This window comes from Heptranchias perlo, chromosome 1 (genome assembly GCF_035084215.1).
Source record: "Heptranchias perlo isolate sHepPer1 chromosome 1, sHepPer1.hap1, whole genome shotgun sequence".
In the NCBI taxonomy this organism is placed as follows: domain Eukaryota; kingdom Metazoa; phylum Chordata; class Chondrichthyes; order Hexanchiformes; family Hexanchidae; genus Heptranchias; species Heptranchias perlo.
In genome coordinates this window covers 53080145-53102121 of record NC_090325.1, presented here as the reverse complement: position 1 = coordinate 53102121, position 21977 = coordinate 53080145, and the positions used below count along the sequence as shown (strand labels likewise).

The following is a 21977-nucleotide window of genomic DNA, read 5'->3' as shown; positions in this document are numbered from 1 at the left end:
GTGCATTGTTTTAATGTAATTTTATAAAGTCGGCGCGGTACTATATTAAGCATTAACAATCTTATTGCGGTGTTTTGAATGGGAAGAATGCATTGAGTCGGTGGCGGTGGCGCTTTGCTCTGGCAGATGGCGCTTTAGTCCTGGTTGTGTGTAACGTGTTGCCTCTCGCTGACGTGCTGAGAAAGGGCTGATCACACCAAGTGGAGGCCCGATATGGTAATGACTGAGGTTGGGAGGGTTTTTTTTCTCTTAAACGATCGATGTGGTTCGAGAGACGAGCAACAAAAAAAAAAGATGAATGGACCAGGTCTGGTCAAATGTCACCCAGACGGAAAAGCGCGGACCAGGAGAACGAAGACGAGGAGAAACCTTTTGAGTGCGGTTTGAAGGAGGAGAAATAATATAACCTGCTGATGACTAAGTGAGGAAAACAAGAAGGAAAAAAAAAGAAAGCACATGCTTTACTGCTCCTCGTTAATTTCATTACTTTTGGTCAATTTCAGCAACCTTCGTCAGTTACACTTTAGCCTGCGTCGAAAACATGAAAGGATTTTGAAGAGAAATCGATAGGTTTCATTACAACATTGACATTTTGCTTATTTCCATGAACCATGAAGGTGGGATGTTTCTTTCTTTTTCTCTACTTCGCCAGCGGCATGGGGCGATCGCAAAGTCCCCCTGAAACCATCAACATCGCCATCGTGCTGCCTCATAACAACACCAAGTACGCCTGGGCTTGGCCGAGGGTCGGACCCGCCATCCAACTGGCCATCGAAAGGATTAACAAGGACGGGGAGCTCCTGAAGAATTACGTCCTCACCTACAAGTTCAAGAGCAGCGAAGAGAACGGCAAATGCGCCGATTCCCTCGCCCCCTTGCACGCCGTGGACCTAAAGCTGGAGGACGACCCCGATGTGTTCGTGGGTCCCGGGTGCATCTACACCGCCGCCCCGGTGGCCAGGTTCGCCACCCACTGGAGACTGCCCCTGGTCACAGCCGGGGCATCGGCTTTCGGCTTCTCCGCCAAGACGGGAGAATACAACACGACTATCCGGACGGGACCGATCTATTCCAAACTCGGGGAATTTACCAACCACATCCACGAGATCTTCAACTGGACCTCGAGGGCGGCCCTCGTTTACCTGGACCTCAAGTCGGATGATCGTCTTTTTTTCTTTATCACGGAAGGAATTTACACCTCTCTGGAAACCAAGTTTACAAACCTCACGGTGAATTACCACAATGTTGTGGTGGAAGAGCTGGACCATACGGCTATCATAGATATTGTACAATTCATTAAAGACAATGCACGGAGTAAGTGGATTTACAGACCCCACCCCTTGTATGAAATGTGGTAATAGTAAAGTGGTTTGGTATTGTTTAGGATGCGACGCCGCACCATTATATATATGAAAATGTTTGCCCAATTCTCGCTTATTCCCCAGACTCCATGTTTCAGAGGGGTGAAGTCATCAAATGATCTAACATTTTGCATCCTAACAGTTAAGGCTACATTTCTCTCTCCACGGTGCAGTCTCTTGCGTTTTTAATAGACATTTACTTTTTAAAAAAAATAAGCATCATATTGTGTTATTTGATTTCAATCCTATTTCCCGCGGACCCTTTTTTTCATTGCGGATTATTTGAATCTGATTAAACCATCCTTTTTTTGACCGCGGTCGTAACTTCTTTATCCCGCCGGAGAGAGAGATTAACGGGGGGGGGTTCGATTTAAGAAATTGTCCTGAATTTGACGGGGTAGATTGTTGCAAAGGGTTCAGTGCAACATTGACACTTTAACTGTTAAAAGAACGCAGTTCTGACTCTTGGTGTATCACACCAAATAACGTTTATGATGGCAAACCAGAATACAATGTACGATGTAAAAACACATCTGTAACACATCTGCCCAGCCAGAACTATCCGTCAGTTGAAAACAGTAAGGAAGTTAGCCTTTTAGGAGAAATTACTACACAATTGGATAGCGTTATAAGTGGAAATTCTATGAATAATAATGTGCGAAATCGACTCAATGGTGTTGATTCGTACACTTATTCGAATCTCAAGACCTACAAACTCTGGAACAGGTGTGGTGTGTATATTGTATTGGACATGCAGATAGTACAAAATTAGATGTGAGTTCTGGAGCACGAACGCTGACTGCAGATACACACAAGTGCCGTCGCCTGTTTTTACAATTCGCCATAATCCATTTGCAGCAATAAATAGTGAAAGACACAACACCTACATCAACAGCAAGCAGCGCATTGCCTGCAGGAGCGTGTGAGCACCGATTAAAAGGCAGCGAGGTCTTCGCCGTTAAATAGTGCTCACAATGTGGCTTCCCTTTGTGTACAGATCTCCGCGATATTAACCTTTGCACCACCTGTTTGACACAAAACGATTAACCTGGATTTTAAAAAGCTAAAATACAACGTCATGCCTGAAAAAGTATTTTGCTTAATATCGGTTTCGTTAGTTTGAAGGGGTAAAGGACCATTTATTGGTCTATTGAGTGTTTTGCTGTGCACAAATGACTCTGATTTACACAGTGTCTCTCCCTTTTTCTTCCAGTTGTGTACATATGTTTCCCTTTCGAAGCTTTTCGTCAGATAATGTTCTACGCGCAAAAAGAAGGACTGACGGGGGGAGACTATGTTTTTTTCTATGTGGATGTGTTCGGAGAAAGTCTAAAAGTGAAGTCATCGGGAGAGTCCTACAAACCTTGGCAAATGAATCACAACAGCGAGCCCGTCCTCAAGGAGGCTTTCAAAGTACACTCATTTCTTTCAATTCATTTCAAATAATCTAGGAGATAGTTTGCCTGTGTACTTAAAAAAATATATAACTGTATCTTTCCTGTTAGCAATCTTTGTGCTGACAAGTAGAACTGTCTTGTACAGTTTGTAAAAGTGCAGTTTGTAAAGGGTTATGCAGATGCTTTATATAACGTGGCGCTGCCGTCTGTTTTTACCTACAGTAAGCAATAATAATAACAGCAATGGCCTTTAAAAGTCAACATAGGAACGGGAGTAGGGCATTCAGCGCCTGTTCCGCCATTCAATCAGATCATGGCTGCTCTATACCTGAACTCCATTTACCCACCTTTGATCAATATCCCTTGGTACCCTTAACTAACAAAAATCTATCAATCTCAATCTCAGAAAATAATGAGAATGAAGCAAGGACGTGCATTGAATAAAATATTCGCTTTGCTGTAAGTTTTCTTACGACCCTGTTAAAGCACGGGCAAATGAAAATTACCGTTTTGATGGACTCACATCCACTCACAAGAAACCTATTTGCAATTCAGAAAAAATCATCCTTCATATTTTGTTAGCAACACTCCCTCCTCAAAAAGAGATTACATTAAAAGTTGCTCAAAATGTTGAAATTCCCAGTTTTTATGACTCTGTGGTTTCTGTGTTCTTTGTGGAATGACGTTTAAAAAGTTGGTTGTGAAACGAGTTGAGTCTCCACAAAGCATAATCTTCGTACTCTGCTCTTCATCCCACAAACTGCATGGGACCTGCTTGGGGATTTATAATGAACTAAGACTAAATGGGACGTTGTTGCTCTGCTTTTTTGTTTCAGTCTGTGATGATTATCACCTACCGACACCCAGAAGAACCGGAATATTTGGAGTTTCAAGAAGATTTACGGAGAAGAGCCAAAAATGTGTCGAGTGTGGATCTGGACAACACTCTGGTAAGCATCCGCTGGAATACAGTACTGGAAAGTCAGTTACTGGATACAAACGAGAATGATTAATTAGATAGATAGATAGACGGACAGATCAAAAGATCGATTGATCGATAGACAGGCGGAGAGAGAGATAGAAGACGATGATGATAGAGAGATAGACAGACAAACAGTACTAATATATAGAAAGATCCTTCACTCATTTTCCTTGCACTGAAGGGAGCAACTAAAGAAGTTAGATTCTGGCAGTTATCTGGCACAGGGACCTGCGACCAATGGTGATTCTGGTCATACTGCAGTGTAAACACTGGACGTGCTTCACGTTTCATTTAAGCACAGAATATTTATCACATTTCAGATTCATTTGTTTACTTTCATTTGATCTAATGACCTGTGTAGTAGATTGGTGTACTGCTATCTTGAAGTGACGGCATATTACTGCTATATCGTTTTAGGAGATAAAAATACAGTTGGTTTAAAACAATGTCGATCTAGGAGACCCGTTGTAACCAATATAACGCCAATCATTTACTACGATGTTTACTTCTCTCGCAGAAGCGATGATTCCTATAGGAAGGCTGGTAATTGCAGACTTACAATGCAAAATCTGCAGACTTAAAGACAATTCAAGTAACGACGTTATTAATGGCTGGCAACTATATCATTTTTGGCTCTAGACCAAATTTAATTTTCTAATTATCATTGTTAAATTCCCACACTATTCAGATTAATATTTTGGTACCTCTATATTACACATCAAGTAAAAAGTAAACATGACTGCAGCCAATCCCAACTGTGAATGCTAATCTTATTTTTCTGTTCAGACTGTTTTAGGAATTTGATTTGTGTTGACGCCAGCAAAATTATTATAAATGTGTGTGTGTTTTAAACTTTGATTTTCATAGAGGACTTGTCTATGACTTTAAGTTCATTTTATTTCTCTGACTGTATTCATTTTATGGAATGATTTACAACACCACATTTAATTACACAATATGCCACTATGTAACCAAATGCATACCAAAGACTATGGTCATTTAAATTGGTTAATTTGGATCATGACATATTCTGACTCACTTAAGGGACTGAACATTGTTTTGAAACAGATTGAGAAAGCATTTGGCATTTTATTTCAGCAAATAGAAGTTTCTGCACCCTTTTCAATGTGGGTGATTCAGATTTCACCCTTTTCTGTACTTTGCTACCAAATGTTTGTTTTCAGTGAACACCAAAAATTTAGTGTTACAACAAGAGCAGTCATGTGACCTTATATGCCTTTGGGTCAAATGTCATCCATATCTTTATTACCATTTATCTGCTCATGAATATGAAGCTTTAGCAGTTTATATCATTAACAATAGTAAAGCAGCTTGAAATAGAATACTTCCACGTTTTTGTTTCTAATGATATAAACTGCTAAAGCATCATATTCATGACTTACAATGTATTCAGAACCCCTCAGCCTAATTACTGCTTTGTACTTCAATATTAACCAACTGTTAGTCAGTCACATGTAATGCATAAATAGTAAGCTGCTTCTAAACTACAACACCTGTGATGTGATGTTTAATTCTTCAGCCTGTGTCACATTCAGTCACTTGTTATGTCCAATATAATAACCTTTAATAACAAATATAATCAAATAATATGTAAAATGTTGTGTATTGTGTAAAATGGCAAACACAAAGGAGTAAGTGAGTTGAAAATTATAGTCCAATTTCATGGTCAAACAACTTTTAGAAATCACTTAGGTTTTCTTCTCTCAATTTACTATGTCATCTAGACCATCCAAATGTATTACAACAGCTTATATTATTCTGCATTCCCAGTCAACATCTAATGGAATCTTATGCCATCTCTAACATGTAATCCCATATTTGCCACCGCAACTACCAGACAGCAACCAGTGACCTCATATTATTAGTCATCGCAGTTAGCTGTGGCTCCCTGATGTTTAGCAGGTAAATCACATGCTGCTGGTGTGATGCACTACTTGTTTATCAAACAAACATTTCAGCTGACCTCTGCAGTTTATTGTACCTAGTGGCAGAGTTTTTCAAAGCAATATTCTACTTCCGATGTATTGGGCAAGATGATGTTTCTGCTCCTTTAACCAGGAAGTGGACTATATATGTAATGAAGTTAATGTCATGTGCTTTATTTACCAACTTGCTGAATTTATTGGTAATGCTGTTGCAAAACTTGATGTAATATAAAGTTGAGTATTTGGAATACCTGATATTTTGTTTCCTGCAATTTTGTTGTCGCTACCTCTGGAATATCTTTGTATACAATCATGTTTTTAGTCAGTTAATTCAATGATGCGTTGTATCATCCTATAGTCATACTTACATTTTATAATCAGTTATTTTCTTTTTTAAAAAAGCAATTATGGGATAACTGAAGTATGAAGGAGTGTTTGGAGTATTAGTGATAAAAGATTTAGCCCAGGATTAGTTATGTTAATCATATATATATCAGGATAAAAATTAAGTTTTTTTTCATTTAGTAGATACCTTTTTCAAAAGTAACAACATCAGGATATAAGTTCAGCTTCCACAAAAATATCAAGACTTTTTTTCAAACGTTATAAGCCTAGAAATGACTGTTAGAAATAATAGTGAATGAACACATAACATGTTAACATCATTATAATAAATAGGTTAACACTGCTGTTAAAACAATAGAGAAATATCTTATGAATATATTTCATACATAAATGTTGCAAACAGTAACTTCAGAATAAATATAGGTTAGTTTAACTGTTGATCTATTTGGATTCAAAATGTAATTCTAGGCTCATCCCTAATAGACACCTGGCTATAGCCATTGCTGCAAAAAAAAAGTGAAAGAATTGAAATTAATGTCATAGATTTAAAGAAAGTGGAGTCAAATCTTACAAAAGTAAATGATGCTTAGTAGCTTTGCGATGCATTCTCCAGAGAACAGCTGCCTTATCTTCCTGCACGAGTACTATTGGCAGCTCTTGAAGGATTAAGTGCAGGCTATGAAACTTTGCCCATTTAGTACAAGTAAACAATAAATCAAGTGGAAGATGAATAATCTGCATTTGAACAAATACATTTTTTTTCAGTGGTGATTATTTATTGTTTGTCCTTTTAACACTGGTATTAGATTTTGCTGGATTGAACAGCTCAACCACCTTCAGTTACATTTAGCTAGCTGACATAATCCTGTGCAGACAATTAACAGATGGTTTACTGTTGTTGGGGGCCCCAACATGTAACAATTCATTGTTTTTAGATGGCATGACTATTCATTTTGGGGAAAAAAATGCAACAGAGCATCTTTTGTCTTTTTATAATCACATTCTTTAGTTTACTTTAAAAAGACCACCATTGGAAATCATTCACTGTGTAGAACAATTTTTCAGGCTATTAACCTCCTGCTTCCTGTTACTGTGCTTACATTACCTGGATTCCACATTTCATTATAGAGTGTTTTCAGATATTTCCCGATAGTTTCTGATAACCACCATTTTTTCTAAATGAAAGGTGGTTAAAACTTCAGTACTTGTTCCATTTTTTCTCCAAATAGTCACTACTTTTTAAATGTCATCTTGGCAGTTGGTAGCACTCTCATCTCTGAATCAGAAGGTTGTTGTTTTAAGCCCTGTATTGGATTTGAGCACATAATCTAGGTTGCATTGTCGGAGGTCTTCTCTTTTGGACGAGATGTTAAATTGATGCACCTGTTCAGATAGACGTTAAGGCCTGTTGGAATACCTGAGAACTTTATAAACTTAACCAGGGTCATTTTTGAGAAAGCAGCTACACCAGCCCACATTCTGAAAACATTCAAAATATATTGGCCAAGGTGCAGAGCTGTGCACACATCTGTAAGCGCGCATGTGCAGAGGTCTCTTCTGGTGTGCAGATGTGATTCATAATCCACAGCATAACCCGGATGTTGGCAGCTGGGAATTGCACTCTCGAGCTATTGATCTTTAACTACCAGTGCAGCACAGTCTGCTCCTGTTAATTCAAAGCTGCTTAATTCAAATTACTGGGTAATTAAGGTTTTTTTAGTGCCCAAACAACTTTGAATTAACAAGGGTAGATTGTATAGCCACAGTGTTAGTTCATACTCAGATAAACATGAAGTTTTAATGCTGCACCTTTTTCTCTTTTGGTTTTGACGCCGATTCTAAATAAATCAGAGTGCACAGATCACTGATGATTATTTTATCAAATGAAATAGTTAGATTTTTATTTTATTTATTGTGAAACTTAAGTTGAATGACCACGGCAGAATGGCACCAAGGATGTAAAGAGTAAAAACAAGGAGGACGTTATTCAGGAAGTACTGATTATGTGACAAGAAGCTTAGATTATAAAATTTGAAATTTATAGGAGGAGGGAGGTAAGTGATCCTGTGGGCGAGGTACCCTGTCTACAGCACAAAATCAGAATATCACCCTATTGAGTCAGGATGGGTTATTTGAGCTGGTAAAAGGAAAGAGTATTTCTGTTTATTTTACTTTTAAAATCCTTCGACAGTATATTACACATATTTTCTTCCGTAATAGAAATTTAAAGCCCGATAAGCTTCTAGAAATGTCAGCCCCATATTAACTGAATGTTAGGGCAAAGAAAGTGTTTCGAGATAACCTATTTCAGTTGGTTTCTGAAGGCATCTCATAAGGTGAAGCACGAGTATGAATGCTTTCGGGACAGTTTCTTAGAGCAGTATGTTCTGGAGCCAACCAGAGAGCAGGCTATTCTAGATCTGGTGATGTGTAATGAGACAGGATTAATTAATGACCTCATTGTAAAGGAGCCTCTAGGTAGCAGTGATCACAATTTGATTGAATTTCGCATTCAGTTTGAGGGCAAGAAGAGTAAGTCTCAGACTAGTGTTTTAAACTTAAATAAGGGCAATTATGAGGGCATGAAGACAGAGCTGGCTAAAATGAACTGGGAACTTAGGTTAAGGGATAGGTCAGTAGAGTCACGGTGGCAGACAGTTAATGAGCTATTTCATAACACTCAGCAAAGATACATTCCGTGAGAAAGAAAGACTCTAGGGGAAGGACTAAGGAAGTTAACAATAGCATCAAATTGAAAGAAAAAGCATACAATTCCCAGAAGATTAGTGGCAGGTCAGAAAATTGGACAGAATATAAAAAACAGCAAAGAATGACTAAAAGAATAATAAGGAGGGAGAAATTAGAGTATGAGGGAAAGCTAGCTAGAAATATAAAAACAGATAATAAGAGTTTCTACATGTATTTAAAAAGGAAAAGAGTAAGTAAAGTGAGCGTTGGTCCTCTAGAGAGAGAGTCTGGGGAATTAATAATGGAGAATAAGGAAATGGCGGATGAATTGAGCAGATATTTTGTGCCCGTCTTCACTGTAGAAGATACAAATAACATGCCAGAAATAATTGTGAATCAAGAGGTGAAAGGGAGGGAGGAACTTAAAATATTTACAATCACCAGGGAAAGGGTTCTGAAAAAAATATTAGAACTAAAAGCTGACAAGTCCCCAGGTCCTGACGGACTTCATCCTAGGGTCTTAAAAGAATGGCTGCAGAGATAGTAGATGCATTGGTATTAATTTTCCAAAATTCCCTAGATTCAGGAAGGGTCCCACCAGATTGTAAAATAGCGAATGTAACTCCTCTATTCAAGAAAGGAGGGAGACAGAAAGCAGGAAACTACAGGCCAGTTAGCTTAGCATCTGTCATAGAGAAAATGCTAGAATCTATTATTAAGGAGGTTATAGCAGGGCACTTAGAAAATCTCAATGCAATCGGGCAGCGTTAACACTGCTTTGTGAAAGGGAAATCGTGTTTGAATAATTTATTAGAGGTCTTTGTGGAAGTAACAAGCAACATGGATGAAGGGGATCCTGTGGATGTGGTGTACTTGGATTTCCAAGAAGGCTTTTGACAAAGTGCCACATCAAAGGCTATTACACAAAATAAGAGCTCATGGTATAGGGGGTAACATATTATCATGGATAAAGGATTGGTTAGCTAACAGGAAACAGAGAGTAGGCATAAATGGGTCATTTTCAGATTGCAAGATGTAACGAGTGGAGTGCCACAGGGAGCAGTGCTGGGGCCTCAACTATTTACAATCTATATCAATGACTTGGATGAAGGGACCAAATGTATGGTTGCTAAATTTGCTGATGACACAAAGGTAGGTAGGAAATTAAGTTGTGAAGAGGACATAAGGGGCCCGATTTTAGCGCCGGGTTTCCGGTGCGTTCTCGGCGGGGGGGCCTCGAAAATCCCGATATCCAGGTACGTGACCGGATCGCGCCTCGATCCCGGCCACTTCCGGGCTCCGCGCTGACGTGCGGGGGTGTGTGCGCAGGCCCCGCTGGTGGGAATCCCGCAGGCAATTAAAGCCAGCGGAATGCCACTTGAGTGTATTTACTTTGCTTGTTCAGGTCATTAAATGACCTGATTCAGCTGTCTTATTAGGAAGTGTGAGATTTTACCTTCAACTGAGTCTGTTTCACATACTGGGGGAAACAGTCTCACTCCAAACAGACGTGTTGCAGCCAGCAGCCTCTGGCAGCTGCCAAGGTGCATTCCACAGGTGGGGGGGGAGAGCCTTCCCCAACGCAGGAGGACACTCCATAACATTGGGCAACGCCTGTCCTCCACCACCCTCCTCCAAGCAAGAAGATTCACCGGCGTGGAAGTGCAACCCCTGTGCGAGGACACACTTTTCTACCGTGCACAACCCCGCAGACCTACACCTGCCAGATGGGTGCTGTGTTGACATCCTCGGAGGACGAACAGCATGACCAGCCTCAGAAGCCTCGCAGTCCACGCTGTCCGCCTCAGAGACATGCATCCCCACAACACGGTGCTGTGGCACATCCACCTGCACAGCAGGATGGAGGGCAACCGCAGAGAGAGATGCGTCGCAGGAGGCTCAGCTTCATGGACCTCTCTGAGCAGCAGTGCATACGTAGGCTCAGAGTCACTCGCCAGGTAGTCGCCGACATCTGCAGCCTCCTTAATGACGAGCTGCTCCCGGATGGACAGAGCAGCATCTTCTTACCCGTCGCCATCAAAGTCACCACTGCCCTCAACTTCTTCGCCTCCGGATCCTTCCAGGGTGCCACGGGGGACATCCCCGGTGTCTCTCAGTCGTCTGCGCAGATGAGCCCTGCGAATACACCTACACCCACTCTGCAGTGATACACTGGGTGGCATCAGTGGTGGGTCCTCATAGGGATACCCAGGAGCGGGCATTATTGCACAAACCGGACAGGATTCGCGAAGACATGGCACTAGTGGAGCCAATATAATGTGTGATGTGAGTTGTTCTTTAATTCAATAGAAGTACGAACCATGACAAACCCTCAAACAACCTTGTGCATCCCCTTCATGCTCACGGCACGTTTGCCTTACGCTGCCTACTGCACATATGTGATGCATGCCCTGTGGCTGCAGCACAGGCGGTGGCAGGTTGAGTGAGGCTGGCCGTGAGAGAGATGCACGAGAGGGTGAGTATGGGATAGAGCCATGAGATTGTATGAGGATTGGGTTGCGTGGTAGTGGCGGGGTGAGTACTGGCGAGGTGAGTAGGTGGAGGTAAGATGAGGATGGGGTTTGAGTGGGTATAAGGGGTGATGTGACAGAGTAGTGTTGGCAGTGCCGAAGGAGATGTGGGGTGGGGGCAGTGTTGTGGCAGATGGAGTGTAGGGGAAAGACTACGTGTTCTCACTGTGGCTGACCTACTGAGGTCATTGGAGCGCCTCCTGCACTGTATGCAGGTGGGCGATATGTTGGTGGCGCAGCTGACCCCCTCTGCCACCTCGGGCCAGGCCTTCTTGGTGGCAGAGGCAGGCCGCTTCCTCCCGCCCGCCGGGTGGAAGATCTCTGTCCTCCCCCTCCTCCTCACCCCATCTAATGATACCTGGGGTGAGGCATCATTAAACTGGGAGCAGCCTTCACCCTGGGCTGCTCCATGCTGTAATTTTTACTGTTTGTGGCAGCATCTGTCAGTGGAGGACTGCCCCTTTAAATAGAGCGCCTCCAGCTGACAGATCTTACTGCGCATGCGCAGCCCGCCCGACGCGCAGATCAGCAGCGGGGAACCCGGAGGAGCAGGTAAGTGGCTCCAATTATTGTGTTGCCTGCTGCGATCGCGCGGGCAACCCACTAATTTCACCGGGCGCGTTTTGAACGCGCCCGCAGGCCTACCCGCCGGGAACCCGCACCCCTGGTAAAATCGGGCCCAAGGAGTCTGCAAAGGGATGTAGATAGGTTAAGTGAGTGGGCAAAAAATTGACAGATGGAGTATAATGTGGGAAAATGTGAACTTGTCCACTTTGGCAGGAGGAATAGAAAAGCAGTATTATTTAAATGGAGAGAGATTGCAGAACTCTGAGGTATAGAGGGATCTGGGTGTCCTAGTACATGAATCACAAAAAGTTAGTATGCAGGTACAGCAAGTGATTAGGAAGGCAAATGGAATGTTGTCATTTATTGCAAGGGGAATGGAATATAAAAGTAGAGATATTTTGCTACAGTTGTACAGGGCATTGGTGAGACCACATCTAGAATACTGTGTGCAGTTTTGGTCTCCTTATTTAAGAAAGTACATAATTGCTTTAGAGGCAGTTCAGAGAAGGTTCACTCAACTGATTCCTGGGATGAGGGAAAGGTTGGACAAGTTGGGCATGTATACGGTGGAGTTTAGAAGAATGAGAGGTGATCTTATTGAAACAATTAAGATCCTGAGGGGACTAGAAGGGGTAGATGCTGAGAGGATGTTTCTCCTTGTGGGAGAGACTAGAACTAGGGGCCACAGTTTAAAAATAAGGGATCTCCCATTTAAGATGGAGATGAGGAGAAATTTTTTCTCTCAGAGGGTTATACTTCTGTGGAATTCCCTTCCCCAGATAGCGGTGGAGGCAGGGTCATTGAATATCTTTAAGGCTGAATTAGATAGATTCCTGATTAGCAAGGGAGTCAAAGGTTATAGTAGATAGACGGGAAAGTAGGGTTGAGGTCACAATCAGATCAGCCATGATCTTATCAAATGGCAGAGCAGGCTCGAGGGGCCGAATGGCCTACTCCTGCTCTTAATTCGCATGTGCGTATGAGGGTGAATACTTATGTAAGAAAGGAGAATGTTACAGAGGTACTCCAATACCAGAGTGCTAAAAGAGAGAATTAATTTCTTTTATTGTTGGAAATAGAACAGTTTCTGTTGGATTTGTGATTGTGGTGCAATAAAATTTTTATTTTGAATTTGATTGTGGGAATATGATTTCAAAAGGGAAAAGAAAGATATTAAAACATAATATAAAACCGATATAAAGATTTTTTTTATAGAAAGGTTAGTGCTTCTTTTCTCTACCTGCATAAAATAAATTTCAGAATGAGATAAAGATGGAAAATATACGCATGAGTAAATCTAATCTTCTCAGAAGCAACTAGGCAGTGTTTACAAAGGCACAGCATACATTAGTATCATGTTAAAGAATTACCCTATAGATTATTGAGAGGTCCAGAGAAATTCTTGCCAGCCTGAGCCGACTATATTTGGTTGTTTTCAGTTCATGGACTGTGATGCTAAATTTACAGTAATAAATAAACAGCAGAATCTCTAAACGACAGCTTTTATCATCATAATTTCAGATACAACTTTATTTCTGCTTGGTTCCCTAAATTATAGTCTATTTTTTACTGTTTTAAAATACTAAAGTTCATGTAGTTGAGCAGTTAATAATGCGAAACAAAACAATTTCACCTTGTTACATATCTGCTATTCCGCGAAGTAGAAATAGAAAGAAAAACATTTGTCTTTATATAGAAATATAAATGAGAAACTGCAAATGCTGGAAATAGCACCTTCATACAGCCACAGGATGCCTCAATATGCTTCATAACTAATGAATTACTTATGAAGTGCAGTCATAAATATCTCCATTAACAATGACAAAATTGTCGTATCATGCGACTACCAGGATGGTAGAAGACAAACTAAATGCATCTTGGCCTTTTCTCATCTAGCAATTCCTAAGTTCCTATGAAACATGGCAGCCTGTATCGCAGACAGCAAATGAATGTCTAGAATTTTTTTTGGTGTTGCTTGAGGGAGAAATGTTAGCCTGAACACTGGGAGAACTCTCTGCTCTTCTTTGTCATGAGATCTTTTATATCCAACTGAGCAGGTAGACAGGCCTCAATTTAATGTCTCATCTGACTGACAGCAAGTAAGTGTGGGTCTATGTTATGTACTCAAGTCCTGGCGTAGGGCTTGAACCCATAGCTTACTTATACAGAAGTTCAGAGTGCTACCAACTGAACCAGACTGACATTTAGAAGATTACAATGGATGCCTATTCAGGTCATGGATGAATTAAAACTCCCTGCAGCTTAACATTTGCAAAACTAAAGCCATTCTGTTTGGTTCTTGCTGACATGTTGCTAGCTTTATCATGCTTGCTGACTGCTCACTTGGGCTGAGTTGATGGTGCACAACTTCAGTGAGCTGGTTGACCCTGAACTGAGCTTTCTGTACCACATTCGCTTTGTTGTCAAGATCACCTTCTTCCACCAAGATTGCTCATTTATGTTCCTGCTTCCCTTCTTCCACTGCTAAAACCCTCAACTACATTTTCATTACCTCGAGGATTAATTTTTCATATGCCTCCCCACCCTCATCTTTCACAAACTTTAGTAACCCAGAACTCTGCAGCTTGAGTACTCACCCACATAAACTCCCTCATAACCATCACCTCCATCTTTGCCCAGCTCCCCATTGTCTAGAAAATCAACAAAGTCCTCGCCCTCATTTTCAAATCCTTCCACGGCCTTGCCCCACCCTATTTTGGGAATCCTTCCCAGCCGTACATCTCAGCCATAATTTGCCTTTCCTCTGATTCCAGGTTACTACTTACCCTTCCATTGCACCATCAGAAGCCAATACCAGTTTTATCATTATGCTCTTCCTATCTGAAACTCTCTCTAAACGCTTAGACTTCCTGCCTCCCTACTTGCCTTCAAAAGCCTCTGAAAATCCTAGTTCTTCATCCATGCCTTTGGTTTGCCACCCATCCCTTACATCCTGTTTGATGTCAAGTTCTCCCCCAGGAAAATGCTTTGACATGTTTAAATGCTATATAAATGCAAATTGTTGTTGCTGATCCATCACTGCTATTGAAGTTAATGATGTGCATTTTTATTCAAATTGTTAATCACTGCTCACTGTGCACACCCAAAACCAATATTCTGACCATGAAACCATCCTGGTAGTAAATGCTTTACAACTCACCTCAGTGCACACAGTGCTTCCTTTACTTCTGTGGAGACAAATAGAAGGAGCTTTACAGCCCATCTCAAATAGACAACAAAGCCTCATTACATTATCACAACACAGCTCAGACAGATCACTAACCTGACTGGCACTGCTATGACCCTTCTCAGGGAAAGTATCAATCTCAACTTAAAATAGTGCTTAGCTGACTATGAATCTTCAGCAACGAAGTCCAGAAATACCATTAACTTCCAGTTTGTTGTTGCCATTTAGTCCAGGCACAACAATGCCTCCATTGCACTGCTAACACCCATTTGCTGCCATTTAAAGACCATGGCAGCAAAGGCAAGCAGTTAATAAAGGTGCTGCAAGACAGATTGTATAATGAGGTAACAATGTAACAGTGGTGATGGGATAGTGTGGGACACCATATAATGAGACTGATGGGACAGTGAGTATTGTGATACTGTACTGTGAAGGCAGGGAATTTTTTTGATCAGCTAGGTGTTTGACATAAGCACAAACCCAACAACATGCTTAAGAATCCCTGAACCAAACTGAGAAATGCAAATAGAGTTTGTGTTTGCCTGATATGCAGTGCACGCTATCAACAACGCTGCCCCTCCCCCACCCCCCACGGCCGCCTCCCAGGGGCACACCCTATATATTCAAGTCTAGAGACAAAGCTTAGTGACCATCAACTGTGTGCAAGGGTATCTGTGGCACTGAGAAGAGTTACAATTTATGGTGGAACTGTGTCTGCCAGGTTTCCAACCCATTCATCCACAATGAAAGTCCTGACCAGGGGAGGCGGCCACATCTACCCAAACTCCTCTACAGCCCTCAGGACGTCCCAAAGCACTTTACAGTCAATGAAGTACTTTTGAAGTGTAGTCACTGTTGTGATGTAGGAAAGCAAGTGTGGGTTCTGTTCTGGGCCCTGAAGACCCAAATAAATGTAACATCAAAGGTAATCAATCCTAGTGAGATCAATTACCTATAACACCCTGCCCCTCCATTCCCTGTGGAGTTTCAAAGCATTTTTTGCCAGTTCCTCTTGCGATAAGGGCTAAGGGCTCCACTCTTGGAGTGGCAGGGCACCAGTGGCAAAGCCAGGCGGCCATCTCTGCTGTGTCTTTACAGGCACAGGATGCCCCCCAAATATTTAAATGACCCTGTCCCTTGTATTTGATGGGGTTATAGAAAGGCCAAAGCTACAGATGGAAAGCACACTCTGCCGTACTTGCCTGGATTCTGTGGAAATTTCAAACACAGAACCTTGGTTACTAAGAATAAAAAGACAGACCAATTTATTTTAAAAATATTTTGGGTAATTGGTTCATCAAGAAACTAGAATGGAGAAATGTTGGCCATGACAGTAGAATCCCTTTTTTTCTTTGAATAGTGCCATGGGATTTTTTACATCTGCCTGGGCAGACAGACAGGGTCTCAGTTTAATGTCTCACCTGATGGACAGAAACTTTGACAATGCAGTACTCCCTCAGTACCACATTGAAGTGTCAGCCTAGATTATGTGATCAAGTCCCTAACATATGACTTGAACCCATTATCTTCTGACACAGCGGTAAGAGTGCTACCACTGAGCCAAGCTGACCTTGCTTAACTGCTCCCAAGGAGAATAGTTATTTCCTCCTCCATTAAACAGGAGAGAGAAGATATTGACAATGACAATTTAACAAAAATGGTATGGCAGGGAGATAAACAATATAATCAAGGTGATGGGATGTCAAGATTGACAGTTTAATTAAGGTGATGCATTATGGAACGGCCATGCTATAACGAGAGCAAATGCACATAGGAAAGATAGGTAACTAGGGGAATAAAATAAGGACGGAGACCATTTATTGAGGACAACCTATATGTTGAGAGTAAAGAAGAAATAACTTACATATATATAGCACTTTTCACATCTTCAGAATATTGCGAAGTACTACACAACTAATGAATTCTGAAAATCCATATAAATTGCACCTACCACATTCCCTTTATCAATTTTTTAAAAATTAATTTCCGGGATGTGGGTGTCGCATTCATTGCTCATCCTTAGTTGGTCTGAGAAGGTGGTGGTGGGAAATTCTTTGTAATGGTTTAATACAACTAAGTGGTTCGCTATGTCATTTCGCAGGGCAGTTAAGTGTCAACCGCGCTGGTGTGGGATTCGATTCACATATAGGTCAGACCGGGTAAGGACAGAAGGTTTCCTTTCGTAAAGGACATTAGTGAACCAGTTGGGTTTTTACAACAATCTGACAGATTCATGGTCATTTTTACTGATGCCAGCTCTTGATTTCCAGATTTTTGATAAAACTGACTTCAAGTTCTTAAGCTGCCTTAGTGGGATGTGAACTCAGATTCTCCAATATCCAATATTGCCCATTTTACATCAATACCGAAAGTTAAAATGACCCCCTCTGTATTTACCAAACACTTCTAACAAATCCATCCTGGCTGCCCTTGATTAACCCATGTATTTCTAAATGCTCACTCATTTTATCTTGAATTATGAATTAAGAGTTTGCTCACAACTGACATTAGACTAATTGGCCTTTAGTTCCCCAAATTCTCTTTTCCAAGGAAAATAAGGGAAATTTCTATTACCTTTCCTCAGACCTGAAGTCCTTAATACCTGAAATTTTGGCACTTTATTTCCACTATCTTGTTTATAGCCACAAAATGCTCAAGGCATTAGTTTGCACTGGCCTCAAAGATACTGCAGTTTGAAGGCAGACAGATTTACAGTGGGCAGATAACTTCTGCTTCCAAGCTGCCTGTGGTTTTAAAGCCTGTTTATTCTGAACTAAACCTCAGTTTTAGGCAAAAAAAAAAGCTGTAAACGTTGCAACCTGGCCGGAATCCAATGTTACATCAACATGTTGTGAAAATCTTAGACCAAATATTACGATGTGTTGATAAAATATATACTCATTGATCTCTGGTGCTGCTTATGGCAGGTTGAGGAGGTAATTTACAACTTTGCTGACTGGACGATAATTTAACGGAGTGGATTGCCTGCCCATTGTATAACCCGCCCGATTTGCATCCCACTTCGAATTGGCAGCAGAATTTTGGTGCGGCGCCAATGCATTCCGACAGCAGAGAGGATGTCCTGAAGAAATGTCTCCTTTTCTTCAAGAGGCGAGTCTCTTTGGGAAACTTACTGATCCCCTGAGGAATCAAATAACTTTCCCTAAAAAAGGTTTGGGACCCTTTAGTAGGCCTCAGCAGAACTCAAGGCAGCTGTCAGTTAGCATGAGGTCCTCTGAGTCCTAAAGAGAACGTAAAAAGCTGAATTCCTGGGTAGCCCAGAACTCCCGTACACATGCCCCCTTGACATGGGGCAGACAGAGCCCCACGGAAAATGGTGGAATGGAAAATATGGGCAGAATCCTGGCGGAACTGGGTTCCACCCTGTTTTCTGGTGCCAATCCAGAGATTTGCCAGGATTGCTACTCTGCGCCAATCGGAATTGGGAAGAGGAAATGGGGTATAGTTGCACTTCATAGTAGCATAGTATTATAGTAGGTACAGCACAGGAGGAGGCCATTCAGCCCATTGTGCCTGTGCCGGCTCTTTGCAAGAGCTACCCAATTAGTCCCATTCCCCTGCTCTTTCCCCATAGCCCTGTAATTTTTTTCCCTTCAAGTATTTATCTAATTCCCTTTTGAAAGTTACTATTGAATCTGCTTCCACCATCCTTTCAGGCAGTGCATTCCAGATCATTACAACTCACTGTGTAAAAAAATGTTTCCTCATGTCGCCTCTGGCTCTTTTGCCGACAACCTTAAATCTGTGTCCTCTGGCTACCGACCCCTCTGTCATTGGAAACAGTTTCTCATTATTTACTCTATCAAAACCGTTCATGATCTTGAACACCTCTATCAAATCTCCCCTCAACCTTCTCTGCTCTAAGGAGAACAATCCCAGATTCTCCAGTCTCTCCACATAACTGAAGTTCCCCATTCCTGGCACCATTCTAATAAATCTCTTCTGCACCCTCTTGAAGGCCTTCACACCCTTCCTAAAGTTTGGTGCCCAGAATTGAACACAATACTCCAGCTGAGGCCTAAACAGTGTTTTATAAAGGTTCAACATAACTTCCTTGTTTTTTAACTCTATGCCTCTATTAATAAAGCCCAAGTTCTTAATGCTTTTTAACAGTCTTCTCAGCTGCTCCTGCCACCTTCAAAGATTTGTGTACATATACCCCCAGGTCTCTGTTCCTGCACCCCCTTTAAAATTGTACCAATTAGTTTATATTGCCTCACTTCATCCTTCCTACCAAAATGCATCACTTCTCACTTCTCTGCATTAAATTTCATCTGTCTTGTGTCTGCCCATTTCACCCCTCTGTCTATGTCATCCTGAAGTCTGTTGCTATCCTCCAAATTGCTTACTACATTTCTGAGTGTCGTGTCATCTGTAAACATTGAAATTATACCCTCTATACATAAGTCCAGATCATTAATATGTATCAAAAAGAGCAGTGGTCCTAATACTGACCCCTGGGGAACAGCACTGTATACTTCCCTCCGGTCTGAAAAGCAACCGTTCATCACTACTCTCTGCTTTCTGTCCCCGAGCCAATTTTGTATCCACGCTTCCACTGTCCCTTTAATCCCATGGGCTTTAATTTTGCTAACAAGTCTATTAGTGGTATTTTATCAAATGCCTTGTGAAAATCCATATACACAACATCAACCGCACTACCCTCGTCAACCTTCTCCGTTACTTCATCAAAGAACTCAATCAAGTTAGTTAAACATGATTTTCCTTTGACAAATCTGTGCTGACTTTCATTTATTAGCCTATACTTTTCCAAGTGCCAATTACATTTCATAGACTCATAAAATGGTTACAGCACAGAAGGAGGCCATTCGGCCCATCGAGCCTGTGCCAGCTCTTTGTAAGTGCAATCTAGTTAGTCCCATTCCACCGCTCTTTCCCTGTAGCCTTGCAATTTTTTCCATTCAAATATTTATCCAATTCTTTTTTGAAAGCCACAATTGAATCTGCTTTCACCACCCTTTCAAGCAGCGCATTCCAGATCATAACTACTCGCTGCTTAAAAATGTTTTTCCTCGTGTTGCCTTTGGTTCTTTTGCCAATCACCTTAAATCTGCGTCCCTGGTTCTTGACCCTTCCATCAATGGGAACAGTTTCTCTTATTTACTTTATCTAAACCCTTCATGATTTTGAACACTTCTATCAAATCTCCTCTCAATCTTTTCTGCTCTAAGGAGAACAACCCCAGCTTCTCCAGTCTATCCACATACCTAATCCTCATCCCTGGAACCATTCTAGTAAATCTTTGCTGCAGCCTATCTAAGGCCTTCACATCCTTCCTAAAATGTAGTGCCCAGTATTGGACACAATACTCCAGTTGTGGCCAAACCAGTGTTTTATAAAGATCCAACAGAACTTCCTTGCTTTTGTACTCTATGCCTCTATTTATAAACCCAGGATGCCGTATGCTTTTTTAACTGCTTTCTCAACCTGTCCTGCCACCTTCAATGATTTGTGCACATATACCCCCAGATCTCTCTGTTCCTGCACCCTCTTTAGAATTGTACCATTTAGTTTAAATTGCCTCTCCTTGTTCTTCGTGCCAAAATGTATCACTTCGCACTTCTCTGCGTTAAATTTCATCTGCCACATGTCTGCCCATTCCACCATCCTGCCTATGTCCTCTTGAAGTCTATTACTATCCTCCTCACAGTTTACTACACTTTCAAGTTTTTTGTCATCTGCAAATTTTGAATTTATGCCCTGTACACCCAAGATGTACAGGGTGTCCTGGATTATTGACTCTAAAAGTTTCCCCACCACTGACGTAAGGCTGACTGGCCTGTAATTGCCTGGTTTATAAGAACATAAGAACATAAGAAATAGGAGCAGGAGTAGGCCATACGGCCCCTTGATCCTGCTCCGCCACTCAATAAGATCATGGCTGATCTTCGACCTCAACTCCACTTTCCCACCGGATCCCCATATCCCTTGATTCCCCTAGAGTCCAAAAATCTATCAATCTCAGCTTACCCCTCTCCCCTTTTTGGAACAGGGGTGGATCATTTGCAATCCTCCAGTCCTCCAGCACCATCCCCATATCCAAGGAGGATTGGAAGATTGTAGCCAGAACCTCCACAATTTCCACGCTTACTTCCCTCAGTAATCTAGGTTGCATCCCATCTGGACAGAGTGACTTTTCTACTTTGAGTACTGACAACCTTTTAAGTACCTTCTCTTTATTTTTATCCTATCCGATATCGCTACTACCTCCTTTACTGCTACAATGGCAGCATTCTCTTCTCTAGTGAAGACAGATGCGAGGTATTCATTTAGTACCTCAGCCATGCCCTCTGCCTCCACAAGAAGGTCTCCTTTTTTGTCCCTAAGCGGTCCCACCCTTTTTTGTACTTTTGGGTTCCCTTCTATGTTCACTGCTAATCTATTCTCATACTCTCTCTTTGCCCCTCTTATTCCCCTTTTTTAGATTTCCTCTGTAATTTCTGTATTCCGCCTGCTTCTCCACTATTATGAGCCTTACATTCGTCAAAACCCTCCTTTTTCTATTTCATTTTAATTTCTATATCTTTAGTCATCCAGAGAGCTCTAGCTTTGGATGTCCTTCCTTTCCCCCTTGTAGGGATGTATCTACTCTGTGCCCACACCATTTGCTTCTTGAAGGCCTCCCATTGTTCAATTACTGTTTTACCTACCGATTCTTGATTCCAAATCCACCTGGGCAAGATCCCTTTATAACTCTCTCAAATTTGCCCTCCTCCAGTTAAGCATTTTCATATTTGATTGTTCCTTGCCCTTTTCCATAACTCAAATTCCTCAAATGCTCTCCCACTGAAAAATGCTCCACCTGCCCCATTTCATTCCCCAGAACTAGATCCAGCACTGTTCATAAGAAATTGGAGCAGGAGTAGGCCAATCGGCCCCTCGAGCCTGTTCCTTCCTGGTTGGGCTGGAAACACACTGTTCCAGAAAGTTC

The 21977-nt window shown here is 41.6% G+C and overlaps 1 protein-coding gene across 1 annotated transcript in view; it reads left to right on the top strand.

Moving 5' to 3' along the window:
* The first annotated feature begins 237 nt into the window (after window positions 1-237).
* Window positions 238-21977, top strand: part of npr2 (natriuretic peptide receptor 2) — a 131116-nt gene continuing 109376 nt past the window's right edge. Inside the window, exons 1-3 of the mRNA XM_067985205.1 lie at window positions 238-1314; window positions 2575-2774; window positions 3595-3708. Coding sequence (XP_067841306.1) covers window positions 612-1314; window positions 2575-2774; window positions 3595-3708 — 1017 coding nt within the window. The 5' untranslated portion in view covers window positions 238-611. The remainder of the gene's footprint in view (window positions 1315-2574; window positions 2775-3594; window positions 3709-21977) is intronic.